Here is a 23,521-nt window from a genome sequence, read left to right on the forward strand (position 1 = left end):
TACCATCCCTTCCAAACTCCCCCCACTCCAGCCAAAGTTGTAAAGTTCATTTTTCAACATGACATCTTGTACATCTCATTGTTGCAGCGGGTCCACCTATATCCCTATTTAAACAATTTGTATGTTCCCTTTCCTTCCCCTCCACAAGTTATACGAACATCAAATACGGTGAAAACAGGGATTATAAAGCCAATTCTTTTTGCTAAACTTTAATAGTGAAGACAGGGCAAAGGGAAAAGTTGCCAGCAAAAATATTTTCAACTAATAGAATGAAAGTGGCCTTAATCTTCTTTAAGTGATCTGTAAAGCATCTAGACCAATAAATGTATTTTTATTCAAAGTTCAGATATTTGTAACAGTTATAACCAATAAGAAGCATTCCTGTGCCCAGAGAGCACAGGAAATGGAGGGTCTATTTAAAGTGCATTCTAATTTTCCAACTCACAACATAATCTTAGAATCTGAATACTCTGCTGCCACATTACTCAAAAGAAAATATAAACAAACAAAGACAAAAAGGAAATTTTCTTGGGAACAAGTCAATTATAGGAACTAAGTAGGCATTTAGAAGATTGTATATTGATTGAAAGAATATAAGTCAACTGAAAGGAACTTAATGAATTGTAACTATTAAGCAACTCCTACTACAAACCATTTTTCTTCAAAAAAAAAAATCTTTTTAGTAAAGCACTCAAACATTGCTTAAGTTGAAGATTGTCTCTTTCCATTTGGTCACTACCTTTTCCAAAACCCTAAAAAAAAAACAACACTGAATTAATAACATTAAGTCTCTATCTCAATTATCAGGGAACTTTTTCTATATCTTAGAAAGAGCTCTTCATTAAAGTTCTATTTCCAAAATAGGATTGTATTCAGTAGATCAAATGCAAATCAGTATCCATGTAACAGGAAAATCACAAATGCAAACTAAAATGAAATTATAGCTTAAAGTCAATTATACTCTTAGTTCTTGCAAAACTCAAGCTTTCTCTTTAATTAAAGGGCATATTTATTTAGAGAAGCAAATGAGAACCAGAGCCCAGGATTTCAGAATGAAATAAGCACTGACTAAATTCAAATCTTGGAACAGAATAATTCAATCAATAGTCAACACTGCCAGCAAAACCTGTGTGAAAGTGGTCAATTTAAGGTAATAAAGTAGTACTGGATTTTAAAATGCATAAATACTTACTAGGGATTATATGCTAGTTTACAGATTATCTTTTTAATCTAAGAAATAAAATTCAAAAGCATTTCTTAAGATAATATCCATAGTACATATGTATCCTGAGAGATGTTGTAGAAACACACTTAATTAATTTTAATTTTTTGCATATTTATCATCTTTATGTCCATTTATGAGTATACATTTTATAGATATGAAGAAATGAAATCTTGGACAACTAATTGACACTAATATGGTTAAAATTAATATAAATATTTAATTGTTATAATCTAGCATTTCTTTATAGACAAAAGCTCCATAGCTATAAATCAGAGGCAAAATGGAAACCAGGCCCATTATGTGCATCACCAAATCAGAATTTTGGAAGAGATAGAGATGCTATCAGTCTTGCTACATTTTAGATAACTGCAGTGCGTAGAAGATGGAGAAGGGGAATGATGGCAAAGATGCACAGATAACTTTGACATCAACTTTCATCAGATAGTAGCTTACATATTACGGAAGATCCTGGGCATCGCTAAGAACTGTAATCAGTATAGATGCTTATTCGTGACTCTAACAACTTAACATTTTAGTTTCTGTATGAAATCATTGTGTATTGCCTTGTTATAGCCAATCACAAGACAAGGACATTTAATATCATGAATAACAGCTAACATTTATTGAGTGTTCAATATAACCAGCCACTAATCATTGTAACATAATTTATCTATAGTAATAATGTATTATATTTGTATATATTTAAATAAAGTTCAAATATAATCATGTGAACAGCTCTGTTTTTGTTTTGTTTTGTTTTTTGTTTTTTGTTTTTTTAATAAAGGAGGAAGTTCTTTTGAACATGGTAATCATGCCTTCTACAGGTGGCTAAAAGTTTCATTACCACCCCTTCTTGTGAAATAGTGCTTCAAGAGCAGAGGGTGATGTGGATTGATCTCTGCAAGACTTTTATGGCTCCAGTTTGCTAATCCTAAGGTCATCCTTCCACCAGCAAGATAGCGAAAACTCCTAGAATTGAGCTCTAAGTCTGGTAAAGAAATTATTTTTGGTTAAAATAGGGTACACAGAGGGGGAATTTTATTAAAGTGTCTCAGGAGTACTATAAGGTAAGGGTGGGCTGGGAAAGAGTCCATCTTCTGGAGAGAGTTGTATCTGAGATGGGATATTTGTATCAATAACAAGAAATAAGCACCCATCTTAAGGATGCTGCGTTTGGCATTAGGAGAGAGCTGAAAGACCCAACACAAAATGGCAGTTACCTGAATGAAACAGTTGTACAGTCTGATTTATTTTGCAGAGCAAAGTCAGAGTTCGAATGGAATGACTCATCTATGGAGGATGTTCTGAGGATTTAACCAGAAGAACACCTAATCATTAGTCAAATGTTTGTATTTGCATTCCCATAGTTTCACACGAAAATGGCAGATTCAAACAACAGTCTGGTTGTTTTATTTTTCCTTATGAGAAAAGTGATTGTAAGACTTTACCTATGATCCAGGAGTTGGCAGAAGATCAAATTTCACAGCACTATTTAAGACCATCCACAAGGAAACACTTAGAGTCATCATAGAAAACATGGCCTTTCCTTTGTCAACTATTCTCCATATGATCCTCATGTCAACAGAATTCTTCCTAGGGATTACAGTAAATGGATATCTTATCGTCATGAACTGTACTGACTTGTTTAAAAGCAGAAAGCTCAAACCATTGGAAATCCTTTTACTCTGCATAGGGATATCTAGATTTGGCCTGCAGCTGATGCTGATGGTACAAATATTTTACTCTGTGTTCTTTCCACTTGCTTATGATGAAACTATCTTTAATGAAAACATGATGTTCTTTTGGATGTTGTTCAGCACTATCAGTCTCTGGTTTGCTGCTTGGCTTGCTCTATTTTACTGCTTCAAAATTTCTGGTTTCACTCACTCTTCTTTCCTTTGGCTGAAATTCAGAATTTCCAAGTTCATACTTTGGTTACTTTGTGGCAGCTTGCTAGCCTCTTTGGGTACTGCAGCAACAAGTACTATGGTAGAGTTACCGAAAACTGAGTATAATGATGTTTTCAGAAACACCACACTACAAAGGACTACGGCCAACACAGAGAAAAATAATGACTTACTTTTCGTAAACTTGATGCTATTTCTTCCTCTCTCCGTATTTGTGGTGTGTACCTCTATGCTGTCCATCTCACTTTACAAACACACCCATCAGATGCAAAGTGGACCTCATGGATTTTCAAATGTCAAGACTGAAGCCCATATAAAGGCCCTAAGAACAATAATAACATTCTTTTGCTTCTTTATGTCTTACTTTGCGGCCTTCATGGCAAATATGACATTTAGAATTCCCTACAGAAGTAACCAATTCTTTCTGATAAAGGAAATAATGGCAGCCTTTCCTGCTGGTCATTCATTGATACTCATCATGAGTAATCCTAAGCTCCGAGAACCATTCAGGAGAATTCTCTGTTTCAAAAAGAATCAATAAAGAAAAGGACCACCATGGAGTATTTGTTTCTTTGATACAGATCTAATGGACTGATTTTTGTTTTGTGTACTCTTTTTCTGCCAATTTTCTGCCCACACTTTACTCAAGACATATGAGACATTAATTCTGATATTAGGTCAATAGAGCTCTTTCCAGAGCTTGTGTATGAAAAATATTGTGATGTCAGCCCATCTTATTAATTTCTACTTGTTCTGCAGTTGCAAATTGTATTTTACAAATAAAACAAAAGTTCTAAGACTTTCTTTGATTAATGTTTTTACTGTTTACTGTCTGTTTTCCCAGGTCATTGGAAATCTTTAGGTTGAGATTGGGAAAGCGTCTTGGTTTATTTTAAGTCTTGAAACAATAGAATTATTTGGTTGTTTAAGAGCAGTGAGTAGAATCAAGCAGATTCATTAGTGAAATAGAAATCAGATGTTGAAAGTATATACTGTAGTGATGTTTTGGCTGTCCTGGTAAGGTGTTAGTTTGGTTGACTTCAGGTGAGTAGAAAATAATGTGTAAATGGAACTACTATGCAAATGCACACATAAATAGGCCAGAGTCCCAAATTTGGGAACAAATTTGCTTGCCATTTTGCCTAGGTTCTTAGGGAAGATTGCTGGTGGTGGCATTGTACTGGTATCCATTGTGGCACAGTACTATGTGTTGGGGCTACATGACTTGGTAAGTAACTTAGAACAAGGAAAGCTCTTTTTTCCAATTATCATTCATGTTCAGTCAAGACAATATATTTTCACCAGTGTGACTTGAACATAGGTGACTGAAGGAGGAGTAAATCTGTGAGTCCTTCACAATTGAGATTTAAGCATCAGTAACACTGAAGCTAGGCTCAGGTATCCTGAGGTTGAGTTTTGACTGTCAAGTGTGTCTTGACTTGTACTCAAAGTGCATTTTAACCAAATTCACATTACCATTTGTGAGAGTAATCATTCTTCCTTAGAGTAATCATCATTTAAAAGTGAAATGAACCCCAAGATAGGGACATGAAGTTTTTTCTTTACCACTATTGTTTTTAATGTACTATGTGTTTTTTTTCTTTTGCTTTTTTAGTATGTTCTTCCCCCGTGGTATAGCCCCTGTTATCACTATATTTGATTCTGGTGCCCTGCATCCTGTATATACATTTTTCTAAGGGGAAGGGAAGGGAAATAACAAAATGCTGAAACAAGGACACAGGTTGACCCATTGTAACAATGATGCGTTCAACAATGATGTTGAAAATGAACTTTTACTACTTCGTGGGGGGAGAGGGAGAGAAGTTGGGGAGGTGAGGAGGGAAGGGATAGTAGGGGAAAATCAAAGAAATGGGTAACAATGCTTGATAGGAAATGTACTCATTACCTTACTCATGTAACTGTAACCCTCCTTACAATATCTGTACAATAATAATATTTAAAAATCTACTATATAATTTGTTGCGTTTCTCCTAAAATGATCCTGAGAACTTAATTTGGATACCCTGGATATTGAAATAATCAGAAGTGGTTTGTTTTTTTCTCTCTCTCTCTTCTTATCGTACAGGAATCTTCCAAACTCATCTTCCCACTGCATCTCTTAGTCTTTTCCTTAAAAAAAAAAAAAAAAAAAAGAGAGAGAATGGAAACATCACACATGTCCTTCAACTTACTTTCCCAACTGATCAGTCAATCATACAACTGAGGTGAAGAGCCACCACCCCGAGTCAATCACATTTGAGCTCAGATGACTTCTTAGCTGGTTTGCCATGTATGCTGGTCCTGGTGGTAAAGTTGTGCTCAGACTTGCTCTGCATGAAGAGGAAGTGATAAGAAGAAGAAAGTTCATCTAGGCAGCCCACCACAGTGTGTCCAACAGAGGACCATGGCCCCAGGGACTGTTCTAGGAATGTTAGGAGGATTTATTCTTGTTTTCCTACCAATGCTTTTGGGTTGTAAGTTGTTACCTAATAAAATCCATTTTATAGCCCACATTGTGGTCACAAATGGGTTACAATGCCATTGCACAACTACTTTAGATATAAATGTTGATGTGTCTGTTTTCCAGTACCCTCACTTAGAGTTCCTTGTCTCTGAAGAGATTTGCATGATGTACCATCTCATCTCCTTTGACTAGATCTTTACTTTACTTATCCATATTTCATATTATTTTATGGGGCTGATATTTTCTAAATAAACCATGGGTATTAAACTTCATGGATATTAAACTTTCCTGTGATGTGTGTTTTTGGCAGTTTGAGCATTTCTTTCCTGTACTACAGAAGACAAATGAAGTAGAAGGTATAGTGATGAGCTACATGATGGTTTCAGTTCATATTATTTCTTCTCCCAATAACAAATTGTCTCAGTCTGATATTCTTTTTTGGGCATAATTTAGGGTTTATTGTACTTCCTTCTTATTTATGGAATATTTTAAGTTATAGTTACATGTTACCTGGATAAATTTTTACAATGAATCTTAAGTTAATTCGCTGATATATGCTATTAAGTAGTATTTGAAAGTGTGCACATTCCTTAATGCAAAGAAATATAAAAGTCAGTGTGTTGATATTTTCATTTATCACATCTTGCTACCTTCTTAACTTTTCAAAACAGCTTGGATATGCCCTAGGTTTCTCTTGAGGTTAAAGTTTAGTATACATTCAAAGGAACCAGTATTTAATTACAAGCATTTCAAATCACTTAGCTGGAAAACAAAGTTCCAATGTCAGAAAATGTTGAGCAATTCTTCATGAGAGCACTAAAGAGAATTCCAAGAAGTTGTTCTTCAACACCTTTCTTTCTCTGTTAATTTTCCAAAGGATCAGTGTTGCTTTTAGTTGTTCTAAGAAATCTAAGGACAAATCTAAAGTTCAGAGACTCCTTTTCCTACCTATAAAAGAAACCATCATGATAGCCATGTGCCCTTCAGCAATTGTTGTATGAAGTACTCTTAATAGTACTTTAATTGTCCTAGACCATTACTATTGAAATCTAAAGTCATATCGTATAACACAATGAACTAAACACAAACAGGCACTTGAATGCTTTGGATAAAGATCCATATATGCACCTCCATGAAAGAAAACTATCCTGAAGAGAGATTTTTTTTTCAAAAATAGTGAGAAATCTAGTCAGTTCAATTTCAATCTCATTTCTATTAGAAAGAAAAACTGTAAAGTTGAACAGCAGGAAAATATTCAGGAAAATTTATTTTTGCTTTTCAGTTTAAAACTGGGACAAAATTACAAGTAATGCACCGCCACCTAGTGGCAAGCTTTCACTCCATTACGTGAGAAATTGTTGGAAATAGTCTGAAAGACTTCAGTCACAGAATTCATTGTATATATCAAAGAACTGAGAAATATCAGGGAAGGGGTGGGTCAAAGGGGGGTGAAGATATTGGAGTGGTGACACAGATAAAAATGAATTGTACACAGAAAATGTTTTTATTGCAAAAAGTCAACATAAAAACTAAAATTAAGTAGGGAAGGAGTGTGTTGGGAGGGGTAGGTGGGAATGTTGAAAGGGGTGAAATTGATCAAGATGCACTGTATTCATAAACTGCTTCCATGACAGGCAACTCCTTTGGACAACTACTTTAAGATAATAAGAAATCAGTCACAAGATAACTTTGACAAGGAAATTTTATCTTCCATTGGAAATATATAGGGAGACTTTCCAATGGAAAAATATAAGGAGAGAGAAATTAACACAGGAATCATTTATGCTAAATGTGACTAAATTACTAACATAACACTTTAAAAACAAAACTAATAAAATAAAAAAGCAAAAACAAAATTACGTATGACACGTAAGATACATGGGGGTTCTCTATACAGTTCTACTTTTATATGTGCTTCAAACCTTTATAACATAAAGGACTTTTCCAATGTTGCCAAGATTTGTGTGCTTATAAAGTATAGGAGTGATTGTTTAAGAAGATGTTTGGAGTTTGTTAGACATGGTTTTCTGAAAGAAAAGTATCTGTAAATGTCAGAACTTAGCAAACATAGCTATTCCTATTGTTGTTGAATTATGTAAATTTTACCTACTGTAAGGTTGAAAAACAGTTAAATCACTCTGTAAAGTAACAGCAATTTAAACCTAAACGTTCTCATACAATTCAACCTAAACATTCTCAGCCACCACACGTTTCCATGGTTTGACTAGAAACTAGTCATAGAAGGTGAATCTTAACATTGTTATTCTTCAAAGGAGTAAAATGCAATAGTAACTTCAAAAGACAAAACAAGGTGTGATACATAATAGAAACACAGTTATTACCTCTAAAAAATACGACACAGTAACAAGTTTCAATGGGTAGGAAAGGCTGACATCTATGTATCAAAAACAGGCAAAGCCATCAGTGGCAGCAATGTGACTGATGACCAGCATCCATTCTCAGATGCCTAGTCCAATGGAGGTCTAGATGAATACTACTGTCTGTAAACACAGCCCATTAACATTACAGTGAACTCACTTACTACAGTAATCCCTGTTTGTCTTGTTCCCCAATGAAGCAGTACTCAGAAGTGAAACATTTAGGAAGTGGTTGGCTTATGAGGAGCCCAATCTCAATTGATGGGTGTGTAACTTGATCGGCTATTGGGAAGAGGTAGAAACTAGAAAGCGGGATCTAGTTGCCTGGAACTATTTCCTCCTCTTTGTCCTCTTCTGCCCTCTGCCTTCCCTCCTTCTCTTCATCCTTCCTCTGTCTCTCTGTCCCCACCCCATTTCCCTTCCCCTCCCTCTCCTCTTTCTCTTTTCTCCCTTCTCCTTTCTAGCTCCTTCTCCCTCTCCCTCCCCTATTCCTTCCTCTTCCTGGCTGTCATGATCTGAGAAGACACCCACAGCCTGGCCAGGTCTAAAGCAATAGAGCCAGGCGACCACAAACCGAAACTTCTGGAACCATGAGCCAAAAAACCCCTTTCCTCCTCTAAGTAGTTTTTCCCCGGTGTTTTGTCACAGCAATGGCGAGCTAACTCATTGCCCTAGTTTAAATCCTCTTGGCATCCACTTCTTTTGTGCTGTACTTCCTGGTGAGACAATTCACACTCTCAGTAATTGACATCAACCTCGATATCTTTTCATTGTAGCAGATTACAGCACTCTCACTGTGAACCGCTCTCCTTACATGCTTTCTCTGCTCATGTAGACAGATTTCTGAGCTCTGCAGGAGAGGGTTGCTTTTACAATTTTGGTCAAGGCTGACACTTCAGTGCTCCTTGAGAATTTTAAAATACGCTTCTAGACAAATGTGGTTGAGTCCTGGGCAAAGCAAAACTGCCATGGAAAAAAGGTATGTTTGTACCTGGAATAACTTATGTCCATCTAGAATCAGGACCTTGATTTTCATCTGTCCCCCGAGGGAGCTGCCTGATTCAAGATTGAAATCACTCAACCAGGTTCAGAAGCATCCACAATGAAAGCCAAAAAATAACAAGTGTATTAATTTTACATGAAAAATACTCATCATCTCACAGTACACACTAGGTTATTTGACATGTTAGGTAAAGTATGCTAAATAATTTATCTTCATAACTTACGTTAAATAATTTTATGAATACCATTTAACATGTTGAATAGCATCAATTAAGGTGTGCAACATCAGTCCTGTAGCCTAATAATGACAAGGGCAATACAAATCTCAAATGTGAAGTGTGCTTTCCTCTGGAAGCTTTACAAGGATCTCACCACCTTCAAACTCCCACCCAGTTTTTTTTTTCTTTTTTGTTTTTTTTTTTAAATTTAATTTAATTTTATTTGTTAACATACTGTACAGAGGAGTTACAATTACGTGGGCAGGATAATGCGTACATTTCTTACCAAGCATTGCAGCCTCCTCCTTTGTTTACCCTTCACATCCCTTCCCAGCCTCCCCCCTCCCCACCAATCCCAATCCTTCTCCTTACCCCCCTTACCCCCCCCCCACCGACGTTGTAAAGCTAGTTTTGGACATAACAACTTGTACTTCTCATTGTTGCAACAGGTCCACCTGTATCCTTAAACAACTGGTTTTTCCCCATCTCCTCCACAAGTTATACTGACATCAAATATAGTGAAAGCAGGGGTTATATGTGGGGGAGGGATATACAAAGCAACAAAGAGATAATCTTATAAATGCATTAGAAACACATGCATGAAAGAAAACAACATTAAAATACACATCTAAGGGTTCATTTTCCTGACATCACATTATCTGACCTTTTCCGCTTGACTCATACATATACTAGATATTACAAATAAGGGAAACCATGGGACCTACCTTTCTTTGGGCCTGGCTTACTTCACTTAATATAATTTTTTCCAAGTTTTTCCATTTCCTAACAAATGGGGCAATGTCATTCTTTCTGATGGAGGCATAGAATTCCATTGTGTATATATGCCACATTTTCTTGATCCATTCATCTACTGAGGGGCATCTCGGTTGGCTCCAGATCTTAGCTATGGTAAATAATGCTGCAATAAACATAGTTGTGCTGGTAGCTTTAGTGTGGTCTTGTTTGTAAACATTTGGGTAAATGCCCAAAAGTGGGATTGCTGGGTCATAGGGGAGTTCTATGTGAAGTCTTTTGAGGAACCTCCATACTGCTTTCCAAAGTGGTTGAACACGTTTACATTCCCACCAACAATGAAGTAAGGTTCCTTTCTGTCCACATCCCCTCCAGCATCTGTTGTTGTTAGAGTTCTTGATTTTTGCAGTTCTAACTGGAGTGAGGTGATATCTCATTGTTGTTTTGATTTGCATTTCTTTTATGGCTAGGGATGTTGAACATTTCTTCATGTGTCTATTGGCCATCCTTCTTTCTTCTTCAGAGAAGTTTCTCTTTAAGTCTTTCGCCCACTTATTTATTGGGCAGTTGTTTCTTTGAAGATTTGTTGTTGGGGGTTTAATTTTTTGAGTTCCAAGTATATTTTAGATATGAGACCCTTGTCCGTTGTATGGCTAGTAAAGATCTTCTCCCAATCCGTGGGTTTTCTATTGATCTTGCTAGCTATGTCATTTGCCCTGCAGAAGCTCTGCAACTTTATGCAATCCCATTTGTCCAACCTTTCTTTGATTTGTTGTGTTTCCGGGTCTCTATTCAGAAAATTTCGGCCTGAGCCAAGGAGACCTAGGGTTTCTCCGATTCCATCCTGTAATGTTTCCAGAGTGTCTGCTTTGAGTTCAAGGTCTTTGATCCATTTGGAGTTGATTCTGGTGTTGATATATAAGGATCTAGCTTAAGTTTTCTACATGTAGTTAACCAATTTTGCCAGCACCATTTACTGAAGAGGTTGTCTTTCTTCCATTCTATTGTTTTAGCTTCCTTATCGAAGATTAGATGGCTATAGGTCTGTAGGTTCATTTCTGGGTTTTCAATTCTATTTCCCACCCAGTTTTAACTGAGCATTTTAAAAAATAAAATTTAAGCATTTGGTAACGGTAAAAGCTTTCCTCTTCCCACTTCCCAGAGAAGAACTATGCCTTTTGTGTTTACTGCAATTAAGTCAACATAATTTGGCTTCATGTTCAATATTTTTCCTCATGAAAAAAAAATCATGTACCACAATTTGTCCTTATCATTTTAATGTATAAAAATTATTGAGTTTTAGCAGATTTATGATCTTGTGAAATCATCACCACTACCTTATCCTAAAATGTGTTTATCACCCCAAAACAAAAGTTTGTGCCATTTACAGCTAATCCCAATTCCTCACCCATCCCTCATGTTTCTTAATTTTGTAGGATACACTGGGTTTTTACTGCATTCGCCCCTTCTACTTCTTGTCATTCATATAGTCCCCTTTCCTTGACCTCAATCCACTCCTATTTGGGGTTGGACTGAGGTTTGAACTCAGAGATTCACACTTGTTAGGGACAGATATTCTATTACTTGAGTCATGCGTTCAGCTCCTCTTTTAGGTTATTTTTTTAAGGTAGTATCTTTTGCTGTATCTTTGGTTTAGCTTGGATTACAACATTTTTTACTTGTGCTACCTGCATATTTGGGATCACAGGACTGAATCTCCATCCACAACTTATTTTCTGAGATGGGGATCTTGCTATTTCCCTACCTTCCCCTACCCCAGGATTGCCTCAAACTGGAATCCTCCCGATCTTTGCCTGCCAAGAAGCGTGGGTTGCTGTGAGCCACAATGCCGAGGATCGTTTTAATTCATGATTGCCATTTTATTCATTATTGGCTATTTTTAATCTCCCTGTAATCTGTTACTAGAGCAGATCTTTTGAAGGTATCATATGACTTTTTGTAATTTGTGTGTTCTTATATTGCATTTTGTATATCAGATGGAATGGAAATCTCTACTGATGTTAGAGAAAAGTAGTGGGTTTCTTCGTAATTGTCTTTCAATTGAAGTTATGTCTTCTGTTGTGAGTTATACAATTCTGGGAAATGTGTTTATTTGTATCTGGGTATCCTGTGATAATCCTGTAGCTGTTTTGGCTTTGATTTGTGAGTTTGGGCAGACTCCAACATGGTATCTACGCTATTGGAGTGGCTTCTCCTTCTGTGGGAGTTGCAAGGTTTTCGGACATCACTGATATTGACTCTGTCACCTGTAAGATTTCTGGCACTACCAGACCAGTACTTGTAAGGAGCCTGCAGTATTTGTGCAGACAGTAGTGCCTGGCCATCTCCACGGGGAGATGTTGGGACAGGAATCACAGAAAAGGCACTGTGGTATCACACACCATCTTGTCAGAAGTCTGAAACCAGACAAGATGTGAGCACCACCAATGACAGGAACTACATAGGTGTGGTGGCAGCAGTAATTACATTCCATTCTATTGTGTCCTCTTAGAAACAGACTCTTAGGAGAAACCCTCCTCCCACCAATGTTCTCCTGGCTTTCTTTCATTCTTCTAAGGCTTCTATTCTGTTTCCTTCTAGGGCTTCTTTCACATGGTCTGATTCTTTATTATTACTATTTCCCATAACTTTATGCACTGCTTATGTGAAATCTCTGTACACAATTAGATTATTTTATAATGTCAAATGCCACAGAGAGAGAGAGAGAGAGAGAGAGAGAGAGAGAGAGAGAGAGAGAGAGAGAGAGAGAGAAAGAGAGAGAGAGAGAGAAAGAGAGAGGTAGGGGAGAATTACAAAATATATGCTTTTCTCAGTCCAGATCTGTTTTCTAGAATACAATAATTGCCTGACCAATTGCAAATGTTGGTCTAAGATAAATTCAGCATATTCAATACAGAATGAACCACTTTTCCATCACCAAACTTTTTCCTCCTTCTGTAGTTCCTGACTCACACTGTCTTCCCAATTATCCAAGTCAGAAACCTGTGGCTCAACTTTGATGACATCGTCACTTTAACTATGACTTCCAAATTAGTCATCAGGAACTTCTACCTTGACTTTATAAATTGTTCCTCAAATCAATCATTTCTTACCCTCCCTGACCATCTGTGTCCTACTGAAGGCCACCATTTTCTTTTTGTCCAAATGATTACTACAGACTTCCAACATGTCTCCCATACTCCAGATTTGTCTCTATCAAGCCCTCATTCCACAAGTAATTGGGACACTCATTAAAAAATTGTAAACCCAGGCACTTCCTAGTCAAAAGTTACAAATAGCTCCCAAACCCTGCTTTATAGGTCTAGACAATGCCCTTCATCCCCTGCAGTCTTATTCGTCTTTGCACATCTTCTGTTTGGAAAGCATCCCTCCACATCAATGTCTTTTCTTCATGTACCAAGGCTTTCCAAAGAGAATTTCTAAATATTTTAGTTTGAGCTCTTAGAGTAAATCTAGCTTAATACTTGTTGGGCAGCAGCCTGGCTTTGAGTCAGGTATGCTGAGTTAGAAGGTAAGTATTGCTTCTTGATAATTGTGAGGTCTTAGGAAGGAATCGTAAACTCTCTCTACTTTGTTCTCTTTCTCTTAAAAATAAGGGCATTATGCATTGATTTCATGACTGGTGTGGAATTAAATAGCAAAGTCTTAGGTGCATTTCATGTGGCTCGTGGCTCTTTACCTAGAGCTGGATGGACACCACTTTGGTCAGAGGTTGTGTTATTCATCTCTGAATCCTCAGCATCCAGTGGTATTTGGTCTGGAGGAGGACTTTGGAGTAAGTTAATGAAGAAATAGTAGCTATTAATGATCCTCTTATACATACAAGCATCCCCTACCACTTTTTTTACTTACTAAAAATTGGGATTAAAATCTGTAACCCATCCAGGTCTTGAAGGTCTGTTCTCTCATTTGTGAATTAATCTCTACTCATCAGAAATGGATTAGATTCTCTAGGAAGAAACCCAATTTAATTTGCAAAGAACAGAGATTCCAGTAGACCAAAGAATGACTTTAGGCTCTCTTGCTTTAATTGTTTCTGCTGAGAAATCTGAGGTTATTCTAATCAAATCCAAGAAAGGTTGGACAAATGGGATTGCATGAAATTGCAGAGCTTCTGCATGGCAAAGGACATATCTAGCAAGATCAATAGAAAGCCCACGGGTTGGGAGAAGATCTTCACTAGCCATACAATGGACAAGGGTCTCATATCTAAAATATGCCTGGAACTCAAAAAAATGAAATCCTCCAACAACATCCTCAAAGAAACAACTGCCCAATAAGTGGGTTAAAGACTTACAGAGAAACTCCTCTGAAGAGGAAAGAAGGATGGCCAATAGACACATGAAGAAATGATCAACCTCCCTAGCCATAAAAGAAAGGCAAATCAAACCAACATTGAGATACCATCTCACCCCAGTTAAAATGGCTATAATAAAGAACACTAATAACAAAAGATACTGGAGGGGATGTGGACTGAAGGGAACCCTACTGCATGTTGGTAGGAGTGTAAACTTGTTCAACCACTTTGGAAAGTAGAATGGAGGTTCCTCAAAAGATTCCACATAGAGCTCCCCTATGACCCAGCAATCCCACTTTTGGGCATTTACCCAAATGATCACAAACAAGACCATACTAAAGCTACCAGCATCATTATGCTTATTGCAACATTATTTCCCATTGCTAAGATATGGAACCAATCCAGATGCCCCTCAGTAGATGAATGGATCAAGAAAATGTGGTATATATACACAGTGGAATTCTATGCCTTCATCAGAAAGAATGACATTGCCCCATTTGCTAGGAAATGGAAAGACTTGGAAAAAATTATATTAAGTGAAGTAAGCCAGGCCCAAAGAATCATAGGTCCCATGGTTTCCCTTATTTGCAATAACTAGTATATGTCTGAGACAAACAGAAATGGTCAGATAAGTTGATGTTAGGTGAAATGAACCCCAAGATAAAGATTCAAATGTTTTTTATTTCTTGCTATTGTTTCTAACATATTTATAAGGTGATTTTTTTTTGTTGTTTTGTATGTCCCTCCCCCATGGTATAACCCCTGTTTCCATCATATTTAATATTGATATAATTTATGGAGGGGAAGGGAAAAAACAAATCGTTTAAACAGGGATACATGTGGACCCATTGCAACAATGAGATCTACAAGACATTATGTTGAAAAAGAACTTTACAATTTTGGTGTGGGGAGGGGAGTGGGGGGAGATGGGAAGGGATGGGAAGGGGAAACAAAGGAGGAGGCAACAGTGCTTGATAAGAAATGTACTCATTACCTTGCTCATGTAATTGTAGCCCCTCTGTATTTTCACAATTAAAAAAATTAAAGAAGATAATGACTTCATTCTTGCGCAGTAAATCTGTGGCAGAGCCTATTGCTCATGGTGCAACAAGTTGAAGATGCAGCTGATAGTGTTAGGGCATAGCTTAAACTTGAGGCTGCTGCCAGATGCTGGTGGCTCACACCTGTAATCCTAGCTGTTCAGGAGGATAAGAGCTGAGGATTGCAGTTTGAAGCCAGCCCAGGCAGGAAATTCGGAGAGACTCTTTTTTTTTTTTTTTTTTTTCCGGAGAGACTCTTATCTCTGATAAATTACTCAGAAAAAGCTGGAAGTGGAGCTGTGGCTCAAGTGGTAGAACACTCATGTTGAGCAAACAGAAGCTCTGAGACAGTGTGTTGGCCCTGAGTTCAAGCCCCGGGCCTCACACACACACACACACACACACACACACACACACACACACACACACATCAAATAAAAAAAAAGATGAGGCTGCTGTGTAGGACAGCTCAGTCATCAGAACAGAAGGGGGGATTTGAAGATAAAGGAGGTGTCTAGATTGTGCAGGACTATTCTTTCTCCAAGTTTTGTTATTTTAGAAACAACTCAATGAGTTAAGGCAGAGAAAGGGCATTTTCCCCTTAGGGGTGAAAAAAATTGTTTACAATCTGAGCTTAGTGCAGGATCAGATGTATAATTTATCAGGCCTGGTGCAAAACAAAACTACAGGCCCCTTACTTATAAATTATTAATCATTTCAAGACGGCAAGAGAAGAGCATCGTCTAAGCACAGGGCCCTAGGCTGCTGCCCAGGTTGCCCATCGTGAAACTGCTCTGAGTGAGAGATGGTAACCGACTACAAAGTCTGTGCTCTTGGCACAGTTTTCTGCAGTTTTCAACTCCGCTCATGATTCTGGAAGTTTAGAAAAGACATCCAGTCATCAGGTTCCGCACCTGCCTAAAGTAACATTGAGTTAGTTCCCTGTAATTCATATCATTTTGGTGGCTGAGTTCTTCTTGCAGTTTTATCTTTTTGCCTAAGACCCTGAAAGGCCTTTCCTTATGGTTTCTTTCTTGGCATCTAATTCTTTTGTCCTCTTTTTCTCATTCTTTCCGTTACAAATTTGAATGCATTTGGATTTTTTAATGACTTAATGTTTTCCTTGCATACTTCTTTCTTTGTCTTTGCTATCACCTAAACAGGCAATTCATCTTTAACTTAGCTACTTTATTTTAAAAGAAATCTATCCTTCCATGGACATTTTCTCTTTCTTTGGATTCCCTCTAATTTGTATTTGTTCCTCCACAAATGGAGGGCTTAAAATGGGGATAGGGTTTCAAGAGCCAGGATTTGCAACAGAGTTTGCCAGAACGGATCTTAGGAGGCCCCAGGTAAGCACTGGCTGGCTCTGAAAACTGGTAACTGTGGCCCAAATCATATTGGTGCACTTTTCTAATAGGTGACCCCTCTCACACAATATTCTTGGCATTTATTCTATCTAAAATGAGGGTTTTTTTCTATTTTCATATGTGCAGTACTAGTTACCTAAGTTTTTGTTTGTCCATTTGTGTGTTCACTTCCAATTATTTTAGCAGTTATCTTTAGTTGAATCTTATTTTGTTGTTTATTGTTTTGTTTTTTAAGTTTTATTGTGAGAATACTGTACAGAGGAGGGTTACAATTACATGAGCAAGGTAATGAGTACATTTCTTATCAAGCATTGTTGCCTCCTCCTTTGTTTTTCCTCTACCATCCCTTCCCTCCCGTCTCCACAACTACTCCCCCCAACTCCAAAGTTGATATACAGAGGGGTTACAGTTACATGAATCAGGTGATGAGTTCACTTCTTTTATTAATCATATCTCCCCTTCTTCTCACTCTCTCCCAGTTTTTTCCTCCCATCCCCCCTCACAAGATGTGCAGTTCATTCTACACATAGTGTCTAGTGAATATTTAGTTAGATCTTTATTGGTGATTCTCTCTCTTGGCGATCTGTGTCCACATTAGCTTATTTGGGGGCTTAATTTTTATCCAAGTCAAGTAAATGTCATACGAAAGATTTATGTAGCTGAGGATTCTGCCTTTGCATGTAAGGCTTTATAATGTGTATACATGGTAGCTTCCATAGCTCCTGAATGTTTAAAAATTAAAATACAAGCCAAGTGCTGGTGACTCACTTCTGTAATACTAGCTTTTTAGGAGGCTGAGATCTGAGGATTATGGTTCAAAACTAGTCCAGGAAAGTCTGTGAGATTCCTATCTCCAATTAAACACACAAAAACCAGAAGTGGAGATGTGGTTAAAAATGGTAGAGTAGTAGAATCCAGGCCCTGAGTTCAAGCCCCATGACCCACAGAAAGAAAGAAAGAGAGAGAAAGACAAGAAGAAAGACAGAAAAACAGAAAGACAGACAGACAGAAAGACAGAAAGAAAGAAAGAAAGAAAGAAAGAAAGAAAGAAAGAAAGAAAGAAAGAAAGAAAGAAAGAAAGAAAGAAAGAAAGAAAGGAGAGAAACTCATTTTTCTTATCTATGTAACTGTAGCCCCCATTCATCATCTTTACTATAAATTACAAAAAATGAAAGAGTTTAAAATGTACTTTTTTCTTACATATGTAACTGTAAACCCTCGTTCATTACCTTTGCAATAAATTACAATAAATTAGCCCATAATAATGAGTTATTTCTTGACGTATACTAACATATATTTTATTGTGTGATTTTGAGTTCCTGGCTTTCTCTTTTTCTTCCTCTCTTGTTTCCTCCATTGTCTTGGTCAGATTCTCAGTCCATATTTTAAAATCAGTGTTTTTTTTTCAGATTATTGCCTGTGATGGGTTAGTCAAACTAAAATGACAAAGCATTCAATAATCCAAACCTAAGAGTAAGCATAGAATTGTTGCATATTCTCCTGAAATGAGACCTGTTTCATAGACCTGAATAAGGAGAAAAGACACAATTCTCCACTTAAATGCCTTCTGTAGGCAAAGTGGATGCAAATTTATGGGGCTGAATACACACAGGAGTTTAAAATTGTGCCTAACACCACCCACTTGTGCTCAGAACTTGGTGTTGTTAACACTAAATAAAAATGGGGTGTAGCTGAGGAGGTAGGAAGGAAGGGATGGTAGGGGAAAACAAAGGAGGAGGCAACAATGCTTGATAAGAAATGTACTCATTATCTAGCTCGTAACCCCTCTGTACAGTGTTTTCACAATAAAAAACTTATTTAAAAAAATAGAGGAAAGTCCTAACAAGGATAGATAGATCCCTGCAGTTTACAGTAACTACTATCTCTCTAGAAATATTGCTGAAGTCTGGAAACAAAATGTAAAAAATTTCAGAGGTGATTTTACAGTTCATTCTCTTAAAAGGAAGTTTATAAATTTATTTAATGTAACTAATGGCTAACAACTAGTGTGTTCTGAATTCTAACATGGATTTACAATAAAGACTAGAGTTCTGCCACTAGGTGGTAGGATTTTGCCATGGTTACAAGTCTTAACATGTTGGGAGGAGGGAAAGTAATTTAACTGAGAGTTGAGTTCATTTTTCTAAAGATTTGGAACTCTTCCCTGAAAATATCATACTTTTGTTAATACATTTCTGTGCACTTGCATACATCCTGTATGGGTTACTTGTACATTTATAAAGAAATTCTAACATCCACATTTGTGAGAAAACATTTTGTCTTCTGGGCCTGATTTCACTTAACATAACATTTTCCAGGTCCATCCATTTCTTTGAAAATTATATAATATCATTCCTTCTAATGAAGAGTAAAATTCTACTGTGTACATTTACCACCTTTTCTTGACCCATTTGTCTACTGAGAAACATCTTGGCTGTCTATGTGCCTTTGCTATGGGGAATTGTGCAGCATGAACAGTTATGCAAGTAGCTTTCTGTATTCTGATTTGTAGTCTTTTGAATAAATGCCCAGAAGTTGTGCTGTTGGATCATAAGGTAGTTCTATGTTTAGTTTTATGAAGAATCTCCAAATTGCTTTCCAGCATAATTGTTCATTTACGATAGTTGATAGGTGAAGGTATAGGTCAAGAAGAGATAGAGAAATGAAGAGAGGAAGAGGGGAGATGCAGACATAATATTTTATGCATATCCTATGAAGTTAAAAAACTAAGGGAAAGGGCTAATTTAGGAGGAATGAGGGAGAATAATGAAAGGGTGACATTGATCAAGATGCAATGTACTTATAAATTGATTTGTTGAATGGTAGCTCCTTTATAAAAGTACTTAAAGGTCTATTATTTATCATTAAAAATAATGTTGAACTAAGAAAGTAGCTCTTTTATACCATCTGTCAGTTGAATAGGTTTTTTTCTTGGTGCAAACATACAGAATTACTCCTTAATACTACCTGTAAAGTAGGTCCCAAATAAATCAAATAATCTTCAAAAACAAGCTCTAGACATAAAAAAACTATTAGAGATTTAGTATTTTATACATGTTGAATTTTATTTTATAGATTGTAGTTCATGTTGCATACATCTCATATATACATGCTTTACTTTGTAAATTTTGTCATATACAAATGTATATATACACATAAATTTTGTGATATACAAATATATACATATTTTGCATATGTAGAGTTATGGCAAACCTCTGCAAGACTCCAGTCTTCTTAATATGAAGTGTCATCTGGTAACTACTGTCTGTAGCCCCTATATTTGTCAGAAGTATTTTTATATATTTATATTTGTACACCCTGTTTTCTCATGGGGTTGGGGACTGAACTCAGGCATGTTTGAGAAATGTTCTACCACTGAACTCCATTTTCATTCATATACTTATAATTCACAAAGAAAATTCAGAGAGTTAAAGCAAGGAAAACTTGAAGACATTCTGTATAATAAAACAGTTTTTTTATTGAATTTCTAGTTTCAATCCAAGGGAATCCTTCATTTTAATCCCCCATCTCCCTTTTCTAATCTATTTAAATGTTGTTGAGTTGACAGCAGTAATTATTTGGCATGTTTCAAAACCACAATTTGAATCCATTACATCTAATTCTAATTAGGAAATATGATTAAATAATATTCATCATTTCAGTAAGAGACTTTTTACTTGATCAGGAAATTAAACAGCTTCCATTTCCATTGTTTCTGGGAACAAAAGCTTGATTTCTTTGCTAAACACCTTTAATGTTTCTTCTTCAGTAAAGGAATGTAACTGATCTTTTCTTCATCCCCTGTGAGACTCTCTGGCCGCTTCCCCCTATATCTTTTCAGGACCATAAAGACCTCTGTTGAAATCAAGATTCAACTCTACCCTCAATAGATTTGGGTCGGGTTCTATGATTAATAATTAATTCCAAGCCTTAGATAAAGGTTGACCGGACATTGTTTCTCTCTTGGAGTCCCTTTATGGCTGGAACTCCCAGTATAATTTGCTATCTAGAGCCAAAGCCCAGGCCTTTTAACCTTTCTCATATCTGGATCTTTTTCCAGTGCAAGGCTTGTCTTCCTTTCAGAAAAATTCACAATTCAGACTAGTTTTGTATTGGAATAGGGCTTAAGTTTTAACCCTCACACAACCCTTCCATGTTTTCCTGCATGAAGACCTATCTGACTCATGGGGTCCATTTCCTGTTGTTGCATGTTCTGGCAACTCTTCTGTTGTTGTCAACACACTCTGATTGGAGATTTGTTCAACAGTTATTATCTATGACCCATTTTGTGCCAGGTACTATTCAGAATGGGGAGAACATGTTGGCTCACTAGACACTATGTTGAAAATTTACTACACAATTTGTGCGGGGGAGGGGGTTAAGAGGGAAAAACTGGGGGAAACAAGGGAGGAGGTGACAGTGTTCCAAAAGAAATGTACTCATTGCCTGGCTCAGCCCTCTGTACATCATCTTTACAACAATAAAGTTTTTGAAAAGGTAAATGTTGCCTTATCTTTAATATTGTGTGTGTCTGTGTGTGTGTGTTCGACATACGTGAGCTGGTAATGATATTTCAGTAAGGAAAGTTTGGATGAGAAGCAAAATAATGGAGACCTAGTCTGGATTAGGGAATCAGAGCAAATATATTACATACTGATTTTGTATATCAAATTGTCCCAAAACAATGGAATAATGCCACCAGGTAATTGAATATATACAGTATTTGTAAAAAAAAATAAAAAAAAAAGGAATTTTGGAAGGGCATGATGAAGTCAGTTCTCTGTTATATAGACACTGACAACTCTGTCAAAAAAAAAACACCCAAATGATTGGGAGAGGAAATTATGGGAGTTACCTTCATTCATATGTCTGAGACTATAAACTGAAGCACCTACAAATGGCCTCTCCATGTGACCACTTCCTCACAACATGGAAACCTCAGAATTATTAGATATCATACCTAGGCAACTCAGGACATCAAAGAACATGTGAGATAAGAGATACTGTGAGCATCTTTGAAAATCAGTAACAAATTTACAGTCTTAATTTACAAGACTATATAGTCTTAAATTTTAGGCATAAATGATGTGTAAGAATTATCTAGGCAAAATTGAGTGAATAGTGATCCAGGCAGAGGAATAAGATGGGTATGAGGCTGGAGTCAAGAGATAAAGTACTATAAATTTGATGAACTGGATGTAACTCAGAATAGGTGGGACATCACTATGAGGAGAAAGTGGGGATCAATGAGGCTAGAAAGGAAGGTGGGAGGGCAGGTGACTCATGGAGGGTACTGGGAATTAATATAATACTTTAAAGAAGATATATACAAGGTAAGATCTTTCCTTCAAGAGTGTTCACTTGGTTGTATTGTGGAGACTGGATTGAGGGAGGGGAAACTGTGAGACAGAAATGCCAGCAGGCAGGAGGTTGAGAGCCTCTTGAGAATGATAAACTTCTGGAGAAATAGGGCCACAGAAAATCTAGAGAAAGAATCCACTGGTCTTGGTGAAGACTGAATGAAGATATGATGAAGAGAAAAAAAAGTTGAAGACGTTTCTAGTTTTTTGGTATGAGCCCCTAGGTACATGAGAATGTTATTTATTGAGATGGGAGAATATTCTAAAGAGGAAGGCTTGTGGAAAGTTAATAAGTTCTTGACCATTGATACTGAATACAGTCTGAGATTAAAAGAAAATGTTTAGTGGGCAGTTGAATAAATATATAGATATAGATATAGATATAGATATAGATATATAGATATATATAGCCAAAGTTTCTAGTCTTCATTCTTGGAATTAATAGCTGGAAGTGTTTTGACATCAGATTCATATAGAAAAAAATATAGTCTTGACCAATTAGCACCAACTCAGCCAAGAATACTTGGTTACATTTCACTGTGATGCATTTCCTCTTCTTACTTTCTAATATCATAGTGTTAATTGTTTTTGTCCATAGTCTCAAGATCAACAGTAAATCAATCAATGTTATTAATCACTAGGCATTAGGTATAGGAAGAAAACAAAAATATAAACACCCACAAAGGGATTAAGATATAGTCCCTGACCTCAAATGGCTTAAAGTGGTAGATTTTTAAAAAATTTCTTCTTTAGACTATCAAGTGTCAAACTGTCCCCCAAGTGTCAGTTCTGTGTAGATTCCAAGGAAAAAGGGGTATGATATTATGGGATAGTGCCTAAGACAGCCCTCACTTGTGATATCTAATAATTGCAAGTTCAAAGGGGTGAGGGGAGATCACCATGTGGTTTGATGATTTGCTCAAAGGCCAATGTTATACTCACAGTGATTATTTGTTCTAGTAAAAAGATCCCTATGAAAGTCAACCAAAGGAAGAGACTCATGGATCGGAGGCTAGGGGAACATCAAATATGGAGATCAACAGTGTTGAGTCCTGCTGGCTATGGTGTGTGACAAAGCACATGAGCTACTGCCCACCAGGAACACAAGCTCACTGAAACCTCGGTGTCCAGAGGACTTATTGGGGTTTGTCCCTGTGCACACAGCACACTGTGTGCTAACCTTTACCCTCCAGCCCCTCTGGAGGTTGAATTGATACCTTATGACCCACAGCATCTATTGTCAGGCAGTCCACTGATAGCCTATCTGATGTGACCCAGAGTCTCCCAGGTAAACAGACACTCTCATGAGGTAAGACATTCATTACCAGGATCTAAAGCTCATCTCCAAAAGCCAGGGACAAAGGCCAGATCTGTCTTTCGGTACAGTGAATTATTTAGTAGGTAGCGTTTTAAGGGTTGGGCTCATCAAGTTGGTGATAAGTGTGGTGGTGCAGAGAATCGGGGTGCTATTTTGAGAACTAAAGAA

At 36.9% G+C, this 23,521-nt stretch overlaps 1 protein-coding gene across 1 annotated transcript; it reads left to right on the forward strand.

Moving 5' to 3' along the window:
- Positions 1-2,761: 2,761 nt before the first annotated feature.
- On the forward strand, positions 2,762-3,673 carry LOC138810106 (taste receptor type 2 member 2-like). Its single transcript, XM_069997288.1, has one exon. The coding sequence runs from the start codon at positions 2,762-2,764 to the stop codon at positions 3,671-3,673; it is 912 nt and encodes a 303-aa protein (XP_069853389.1).
- The last annotated feature ends 19,848 nt before the right edge of the window (positions 3,674-23,521 follow it).

This window comes from Dipodomys merriami, unplaced genomic scaffold (assembly GCF_024711535.1).
Source record: "Dipodomys merriami isolate MVZ:Mamm:240054 unplaced genomic scaffold, mDipMer1.0.p SCAF_5, whole genome shotgun sequence".
Taxonomy (NCBI): Eukaryota; Metazoa; Chordata; class Mammalia; order Rodentia; family Heteromyidae; genus Dipodomys; species Dipodomys merriami.